General features: G+C 49.8%; 1 protein-coding gene across 1 annotated transcript in view; it reads left to right on the forward strand.

Moving 5' to 3' along the window:
- Positions 1-140: 140 nt before the first annotated feature.
- LOC138356817 (mucin-22-like) overlaps positions 141-9872 on the forward strand; it is a 12519-nt gene continuing 2787 nt past the window's right edge. The window contains exon 1 of the mRNA XM_069313146.1: positions 141-188. Coding sequence (XP_069169247.1) covers positions 141-188 — 48 coding nt within the window. The remainder of the gene's footprint in view (positions 189-9872) is intronic.

A 9872-nucleotide genomic window follows, 5' to 3' on the forward strand; every position in this document is an offset into this window, starting at 1 on the left:
CCACACTCTTAGAAATATCGGCACCTAATCAATACCCTCAGTGCGATTTTGTCACTCGACTAAAGATGTTATCGTTCAGTTATCATATCCTGGCCTTCGTGGCCCAGCAAACTGACTTTTGATGGTGTGAACATGTCACCATGTCCTTGCCTGGGCGTGAATTTGTGTCATCATTTGGCTTCATTCGGGTGTGTTGAGGAGGCATCCATGACAGCTTGAGCGATCAGTGGAGTCAGACAGCTAGAGCACCGCCCCGCCCCGCCCCGCCCCATGTTGCTGTGACCGCCCTCAGACAACCCAACCATCCAATTGGCCCGTTAATTAATATTGCCCCTGGAGGCTAGTCTGCTCGGAGGAGTAGAAGCAAGTACAGGAGAGGTGTTGGTGGTGGAGGGTAGTGGTGGTGGAGGGTGGTGGTGGTAGAGGGTAGTGGTGGAGTGTAGTGGTAGTGGTGGTGGAGGGTGTTGGTGGTGGAGGGTAGTGGTGGTGGAGGGTAGTGGTGGTGGAGGAGTAGTGGTGGTGGTGGAGTAGTGATGGTGGTGGAGTAGTGGTGGTGGAGGGTAGTGGTGGTGTAGTGGTGGTGGTGTAGTGGTGGTGGTGGAGGGTGGTGATGGTGGAGGAGTAGTGGTGGTGGTGGAGTAGTGGTGGTGGAGGGTAGTGGTGGTGGAGGGTAGTGGTGGTGTAGTGGTGGTGGTGGAGGGTAGTGGTAGTGGTGGTGTAGTGGTGGTGGTGGAGGGTAGTGGTGGTAGAAACTGCTCACACACAAAAAAAATACCAAATTTCAGGATAATTTGAACTTTTAAAATGCGATTAAAACTGTTTTTTTCAAAACAATTGATGGAGCCCATTAGCCAAAATCATTCCTTTTTTAATTACCTGAGATCAGGTAGAATAATGGAAGCGTCCTTGTTAAACACTAGTCACTAATGACTTTGAATCAGAGCCTAGCGTTAAGTAGTCACATGTGTGACTCTTCCCTAAGTCAAAAAAAAGACAGAGTAGTGTGACTTTGAATTAGTCATATGTGTGAGGTTGACACTACACATGTGACTTTTCTTTCGCTAGGAAATATAGACAGTATGAATGTCTGATGTGTGAAATGATGGCCCGATATTAGTCAGGTGTGTAAGGTATAGTCAGCCACAAAGCTAGATGTCTGAAGGTACAAGACAGAGTCAGCTATGGGAGCAAGTACTATAGCCACCTGTGTAGAGGGCCAGTCCCCACCTAGAGCCACATGTGTGGAGGGCCAGCCCCCACCTAGAGCCACCTGTGTGGAGGGCCAGCCCCCACCTAGAGCCACCTGTGTGGAGTGCCAGCCCTCACCTAGAGCCACCTGTGTGGAGGGCCAGCCCCCACCAAGAGCCACCTGTGTGGAGGGCCAGTCCCCACCTAGAGCCACATGTGTGGAGGGCCAGTCCCCACCTAGAGCCACATGTGTGGAGGGCCAGTCCCCACCTAGAGCCACATGTGTGGAGGGCCAGTCCCCACCTAGAGCCACATGTGTGGAGGGCCAGTCCCCACCTAGAGCCACATGTGTGGAGGGCCAGCCCCCACCTAGAGCCATCAGTGTGGAGGGCCAGCCCCCACCTAGAGCCACCTGTGTGGAGGGCCAGCCCCCACCTAGAGCCACATGTGTGGAGGGCCAGTCCCCACCTAGAGCCACCTGTGTGAGGGCCAGCCCCCACCTAGAGCCACATGTGTGGAGGGCCAGTCCCCACCTAGAGCCACATGTGTGGAGGGCCAGCCCCCACCTAGAGCCACATGTGTGGAGGGCCAGCCCCCACCTAGAGCCACATGTGTGGAGGGCCAGCCCCCACCTAGAGCCACATGTGTGGAGGGCCAGCCCCCACCTAGAGCCACATGTGTGGAGGGCCAGCCCCCACCTAGAGCCACATGTGTGGAGGGCCAGCCCCCACCTAGAGCCATCAGTGTGGAGGGCCAGCCCCCACCTAGAGCCATCAGTGTGGAGGGCCAGCCCCCACCTAGAGCCACCTGTGTGGAGGGCCAGCCCCCACCTAGAGCCACCTGTGTGGAGGGCCAGCCCCCACCTAGAGCCACCTGTGTGGAGGGCCAGCCCCCACCTAGAGCCACCTGTGTGAGGGCCAGCCCCCACCTAGAGCCATCAGTGTGGAGGGCCAGTCCCCACCTAGAGCCACCTGTGTGGAGGGCCAGCCCCCACCTAGAGCCACCTGTGTGGAGGGCCAGCCCCCACCTAGAGCCATCAGTGTGGAGGGCCAGCCCCCACCTAGAGCCACCTGTGTGGAGGGCCAGCCCCCACCTAGAGCCATCAGTGTGGAGGGCCAGTCCCCACCTAGAGCCATCAGTGTGGAGGGCCAGCCCCCACCTAGAGCCACATGTGTGGAGGGCCAGCCCCCACCTAGAGCCACCTGTGTGAGGGCGCGACAGAACTAGAGCCACCTGTAGAGCGCCGGGTGCACCATCCCCTTTAGCGATCGATGTTCTGGTGGCCCACGAGGATCTTGTTAATTCGTGCGTCGGTTTTGGGGGCTGCCGTGACTGAAGACAGACTGTAGCCATGTGGGGGCCACGCCGGGCCATGCCGGGCCATGCCGGGCCACGTGGGGTCATGTGGGACCATGTGGGACCATGTGGGACCACGTGGGGCCACGCGGGACCACGCGGGACCATGGAACCTCCACTTCCGTCGGAACGAAATTTAGAAAGTCGAGAGGGTCGTCTCTATGGCTGGTCCCAGGGCTGAGAGAACTCAACAACCACCACAACAACCACCACAACAACCACTCAACCACCACCACGACAACCACAACCAAATAACTACATAGTGTCATGAGAGACATACCTAGGCTACCTCCAGAGAGACCGGTAGGCCAGTGAATTCAAAATGAAAAGGAGAAGAGAGTCTGGACCAATCACCGCCTGAGGAGACGGTGACGTCACGCCGACGCGACGCCCGCGGGCGGGAAATCGTCGCTCCAGGAATCGACAGCGGCCGGATGCTGCTCCTGTCTGATAACCGGATTTGCCAAGATACCGGATACCACCGTCCAGCAGACAGGGACTGGTTGATACCACCGTCCAGCAGACAGGGACTGGAGGACACCACCGACCAGTGACAGAAGGGGGACCAAGAGTGAGTTTCCTAAGAGTCTGCGAGTGAGGTGGGGCCCAGAGATGAGTAACAGGGCGTGTGGTTGGTAGGCGCGTCCATGGGAGGTTGCCCGAGTGACAAAATATATATATAGATATAGATATTATCACAGGTAAATTGATTAGTGGAGGGAGACCCGAAGCTTAGTTCGGCGGCTGCGCGAGATTAACCGAACGACTGACTCACGGCGCAGGTGTTGCCAGGCGTCGCCAGACAGATGAGATGCACTTATAAAGTTCCCAACACGAAGATACAATTTAGTGGAACTGGATTATCCTTAGCTGGTGTGGGTTATATATGAATATAATCGAATGATAAATAACTCCAAGACCACGTAGCAGATAGTCTAGACTAGCGGCAATGTTATGTTAACGGGAGTAAATGTATTTGTGCATTATCAATTATTACAGAAGAGTTGACTATTTCCAGATAGGATATGTGTGTAAATCACGGAGAAATTAACACGTAATGAATACTGTGATAGTGTCAGACCACGAAGGAAGGATTAGGACAGGAATTTCCTTAAATACTTTCGTATTTACTAATACATCTTCATAAGGATGGTTCATGACTCATGGATATCTCCCCAGACACCAAACAGATCGCCTTGAAGGAGACCAACGTCGTCTATGCCTTCACATGCCCGCTTGGGGACTGTCAGCCCCAAAGATCTCAGTATATAGGCAAGACAACAACGTCTCTTTCTAGACGAATAACAATGCACAAACAACAGGTCTCCATCAAGGAACATATAATCTCTTCTCAAAACCAGACTATCACCAGAGAAATCTTAATTAACAAGCAACACAGAAATCATCGATAAATACAGCGATAGCAGGAGACTCGACATCAGCGAGGCACTACACATCAAAAAGTCAACACCAGCAATCAATAGCCAATTAATGCACAATTATATTCTACCCACTTCAAGACCCCGAACCAACATGGAAGCAGCAAGAGGAAGTATGGGTCAATAGGCCTTCTGCAGTTACTTCTATTCTTATGTTTTCATATCCAATTTACACCCATTGATTCGTGTTCTGGCTTGTGTTTGTCACCTCACCCAAAATTTTTGTGCCATATCACCTCATCCAAAACGAGTATAAGTATGATGTATGTTATGTGTAAACTAGTCTTTGAAAATGTAATAAGCATTACGAAACGCGTTCAGGCGTCAGACCAAAAATAAAAGAATGAATTTTGGAGAGTTAATTTTTCAATTACCCTCGACAGTGAAGAAAAACATAAGAAATATTGAGGAGACTCGTGTTAGAATTATTAATCTTACCCTTTCGGTCATTATTGATGACAAATTTCATATACGGAATTATCATTAATATATTGATGTGAATAATTTATATTTAGGAAGGTACAACAGATTAAGTTATAACAAGTTAGAACTATTTCCAGAAGACCAAATTAGCTAGAGTATTAGCTAGATATTAGAACATATTTCATGATCACTATTGAGGGTCAAGAGTTACAAGTTGACTTATATTTATATAATTAAATATTTATAAGTATAAATAAGTATATTTATATAATATACTTATAATTTTCTAAATAAATGTATGAAAAATCCTATTATTGCCCCCCCCCCCTCCCCGTGCCCTGACCTGGGGTTGGTGACAAGTGTTATTAGTAGTTAGTAACGATAACTAGCTGAATATAGAGTAAGTGGGAGAGTAAGGGATAGTAAGGGAGAGGAGAGGAGAGGCTTCAGGACCTGCTGACGCAGTAAGCCATGGACAGGGGCTCGGGTAATCTGACATCCCAGTGCCAGGATGGACGACAGGTGGACAGGGAGACGACAGGTGGACAGGGAGATCCTCCAGCGCACTGATGGGGTGTTTACCTGGAGTAGGCTACGGAAAAGGACGGTAGAGCAACGGTCTCGCTTCATGCAGGTCGGTGTTCAATCCCCCGACCGTCCAAGTGGTTGGGTACTATTCCTTTCCTCCCCCGTCCCATCCCAAATCCTTATCCTGTGACCCCTTCCCAGTGCTATATAGTCGTGCTGGCTTGGCACTTTCCCTGATAGTTCTCTCTCCCTCTCTGAGTATACTAGTGTTTTCTTTATATAAATAAAAATGTTAATGTTCGTTTGCTCAAAATCGCTAGTCTCCGAAAGTTCTTCGCCGATTGCTTTGAAATTTTTGACACGACGTTTCATTCGAATATAAGTGTTTTTATACACCTACTATATAGATGCCACACCTGTGACAGGTAAAAACGTTTTTTTTTTAAACAGCACCATCTGTTGCACGTAAAAGCAACACACGCTATACTAAATATGTTACGATTCCAATTCAATGTTTCCAATTGCATTGATAATTGAATTATCATAGATGTCGATTTATTTTCATTTTTATTTAATTATTTTGTGTGATATTGTGTTGGAATTGAGCTGTGTTGTTTGACATATCATTCATTTCGTGAGTATTGTTTATTTTTTGTCATTGTTTTTCATTTCGTTTTTTAACTGTTGTTATTTTTCAGTGATGGGAACATTAGATTATTTGATGTTCCCATTTTTCTGATGAGAACATCAGATCATTTGGGAACACATTGGACGAGGGAGTGGGGAATGGTGGGGAGCACGAGGGGACGAGGGAGTGGGGATGGTTGGGAGGACGAGGGGACGGGGATTGGTTGGTTAGTGGGGGGGGACAGAGGAGGGTTGCTGTGGCTCGGCAACACATGGTCGGGTACAGCAACATGTGGTCGGGTACAGCAACACGTGGTCGGGTACAGCAACACGTGGTCGGGTACAGCAACACGTGGTCGGGTACAGCAACACGTGGTCGGGTACAGCAACACGTGGTCGGGTACAGCTAGTAGTCATATAAGAAGGAAAATGTCAGAGACCGACCAAGTGACAAGACTACGAAAACCAGAGTGGCATATACGGATAGTGACAAGGAAATCTGCGAGGCACTGAATGCCAGTTTCCATGGAGTGTTCACAACCGAGCCTGAGCAGCTCATATTGTTATAAGAGGACATGACCCTAGATGAGAAACTATCGGATATAAAAAAAACAAAGGAAGTAATGAAACAGCTAGCAACACTGGATGCAACTAAAGCAGTTGGACCAGACAATGTATCACCATGGATACTAAAAGAGGAAGCGCAGGCCCTCGGTAGCAACACTGGATGCAACTAAAGCAGTTGGACCAGACAATGTATCACCATGGATACTAAAAGAGGAAGCGCAGGCCCTCGGTAGCAACACTGGATGCAACTAAAGCAGTTGGACCAGACAATGTATCACCATGGATACTAAAAGAGGCAGCGCAGGCCCTCGGTAGCAACACTGGATGCAACTAAAGCAGTTGGACCAGACAATGTATCACCATGGATACTAAAAGAGGCAGCGCAGGCCCTCGGTAGCAACACTGGATGCAACTAAAGCAGTTGGACCAGACAATGTATCACCATGGATACTAAAAGAGGCAGAGCAGGCCCTCGGTAGCAACACTGGATGCAACTAAAGCAGTTGGACCAGACAATGTATCACCATGGATACTAAAAGAGGCAGCGCAGGCCCTCGGTAGCAACACTGGATGCAACTAAAGCAGTTGGACCAGACAATGTATCACCATGGATACTAAAAGAGGAAGCGCAGGCCCTCAGCGTGCCTCTGGCCAGGATCTTTAATTAGTCACTTACGATGGGAGACTTGCCCAGTTGCTGGAAAAAGGGAAATGTGGTATAAATTTACAAGAAATTAGGCAGAGATTGGGCGGTAACAAATAGGCAGAGTTTATTCACCCTGATGCTCCTGTTCACCTAGCAGTAATTAGGTACCTGGGAGTTAAGACAGCTGCTACAGGTTGCTTTTTGTGTGTGTGTGTGTTACAGAGAAATATATGTAGTAGACATAATAGAGGAAAATAGATTGGTTAGAAATTTAACCAATCTATTTTCGAGGTCCAAGAACAAATGGCTCGATTCTGAAGACACAATTAGTAATTGCAAAATAGTAAACACACACACACACACACACACACACACACACACACACACACACACACACACACATACACACACACACATACACATACACACACATTGATATGTGTGATATGATCACTACATACAAAATAGTAACAGGAATTGATAAAATCGATAGGGAAGATTTCCTGAGACCTGGAACTTTAACAACAAGAGGTCATAGATTTAAACTAGCTAAACACAGATGCCGAAGAAATATAAAAAAATTCACTTTACAAACAGAGTGGTAGACGGAACAAGTTAGGTGAGAAGGTGGTGGAGGCCAAGACCGTCAGTAGTTTCAAAGCGTTATATGACAAAGAGTGCTGGGAAGACGGGACACCACGAGCGTAGCTCTCATCCTGTAACTACACTTAGGTAATTACACACACACACTCATAGCAAGGCAAAGCCAGAAACGACGTTCCAGCTCCTCCTGGACCCCCCTCCCCCCCTACATCTTTACAGAGTCTTGACACTACTTGTGGTGCTCCACGACTTAATTGGACCCCACGACACAGAAGGACCCCCACGACTTAATAGGACCCCCACGACTTAATAGGACCCCCACGACTTAATAGGACCCCCACGACTTAATAGGACCCCCACGACTTAATAGGACCCCCACGACTTAATAGGACCCCCACGACTTAATAGGACCCCCACGACTTAATAGGACCCCCACGACTTAATAGGACCCCCACGACTTAATAGGACCCCCACGACTTAATAGGACCCCCACGACTTAATAGGACCCCCACGACTTAATAGGACCCCCACGACTTAATAGGACCCCCACGACTTAATAGGACCCCATGACTTAATAGGACCCCCACGACCTAATAGGACCCCCACGACTAAATAGGACCCCCACGACTTAATAGGACCCCAGTGATCGTATCGTCCAGCTCTGATGGATAGTCAGTGCTTCTAGTCTTAAAGAACCACAATAAACTTGTTATCATGTTATCAACCTTTTTTATTATGATAGGGAACTTTTATCATGGCATGAGACTTTGATCATGGTAACAAACGTGTTATTAGGATAACGTTTTAATCTCGGGAAGGAACGTTTATGGCAGGATATAAAACGTTTTCATTTCCTGCTTCTGCCTCGGGCCCCATCAACCTAGCCCAACCAGCTCCCTCTGGACGGGTCTGGGGGAGGTTTGGGATCGAGTCTGGTGGTGGGAGGCAGGCTGTGTGTCAGAGAGTGGCAGACACTCTCAGTAACTGGTAGTGGGAGACAGGCTGTGTGTCAGAGAGTGGCAGACACCCACAGTAAATGGTAGTGGGAGACAGGCTGTGTGTCAGAGAGTGGGAGGCAGGCTGGGTGACAGACACCCACAGTAACTGGTAGTGGGAGACAGGCTGTGTGTCAGAGAGTGGCAGACACCCACAGTAACTGGTAGTGGGAGACAGGCTGTGTGTCAGAGAGTGGCAGACACCCACAGTAACTGGTAGTGGGAGACAGGCTGTGTGTCAGAGAGTGGCAGACACCCACAGTAACTGGTAGTGGGAGACAGGCTGTGTGTCAGAGAGTGGCAGACACACACAGTAACTGGTAGTGGGAGACAGGCTGTGTGTCAGAGAGTGGGAGACACACACAGTAACTGGTAGTGGGAGACAGGCTGTGTGTCAGAGAGTGGCAGACACCCACAGTAACTGGTAGTGGGAGACAGGCTGTGTGTCAGAGAGTGGCAGACACCCACAGTAACTGGTAGTGGGAGACAGGCTGTGTGTCAGAGAGTGGCAGACACCCACAGTAACTGGTAGTGGGAGACAGGCTGTGTGTCAGAGAGTGGCAGACACCCACAGTAACTGGTAGTGGGAGACAGGCTGGGTGTCAGAGAGTGGCAGACACCCACAGTAACTGGTAGTGGGAGACAGGGTGGGTGTCAGAGAGTGGCAGACACCCACAGTAACTGGTAGTGGCAGACACCCACAGTAACTGGTAGTGGGAGACAGGCTGTGTGTCAGAGAGTGGCAGACACCCACAGTAACTGGTGGTGGGAGACAGGCTGTGTGTCAGAGAGTGGCAGACACCCACAGTAACTGGTAGTGGGAGACAGGCTGTGTGTCAGAGAGTGGCAGACACCCACAGTAGCTGGTAGTGGGAGACAGGCTGTGTGTCAGAGAGTGGCAGACACGCACAGTAACTGGTAGTGGGAGACAGGCTGTGTGTCAGAGAGTGGCAGACACCCACAGTAACTGGTAGTGGGAGACAGGCTGTGTGTCAGAGAGTGGCAGACACGCACAGTAACTGGTAGTGGGAGACAGGCTGTGTGTCAGAGAGTGGCAGACACCCACAGTAACTGGTAGTGGGAGACAGGCTGTGTGTCAGAGAGTGGCAGACACGCACAGTAACTGGTAGTGGGAGACAGGCTGTGTGTCAGAGAGTGGCAGACACCCACAGTAACTGGTAGTGGGAGACACCCACAGTAACTGGTAGTGGGAGACAGGCTGTGTGTCAGAGAGTGGCAGACACCCACAGTAACTGGTAGTGGGAGACACCCACAGTAACTGGTAGTGGGAGACAGGCTGTGTGTCAGAGAGTGGCAGACACCCACAGTAACTGGTAGTGGGAGACAGGCTGTGTGTCAGAGAGTGGCAGACACCCACAGTAACTGGTAGTGGGAGACAGGCTGTGTGTCAGAGAGTGGCAGACACCCACAGTAACTGGTAGTGGGAGACAGGCTGTGTGTCAGAGAGTGGCAGACACCCACAGTAACTGGTAGTGGGAG

This window comes from Procambarus clarkii, chromosome 74, assembly GCF_040958095.1.
Source record: "Procambarus clarkii isolate CNS0578487 chromosome 74, FALCON_Pclarkii_2.0, whole genome shotgun sequence".
Lineage (NCBI taxonomy): Eukaryota > Metazoa > Arthropoda > Malacostraca > Decapoda > Cambaridae > Procambarus > Procambarus clarkii.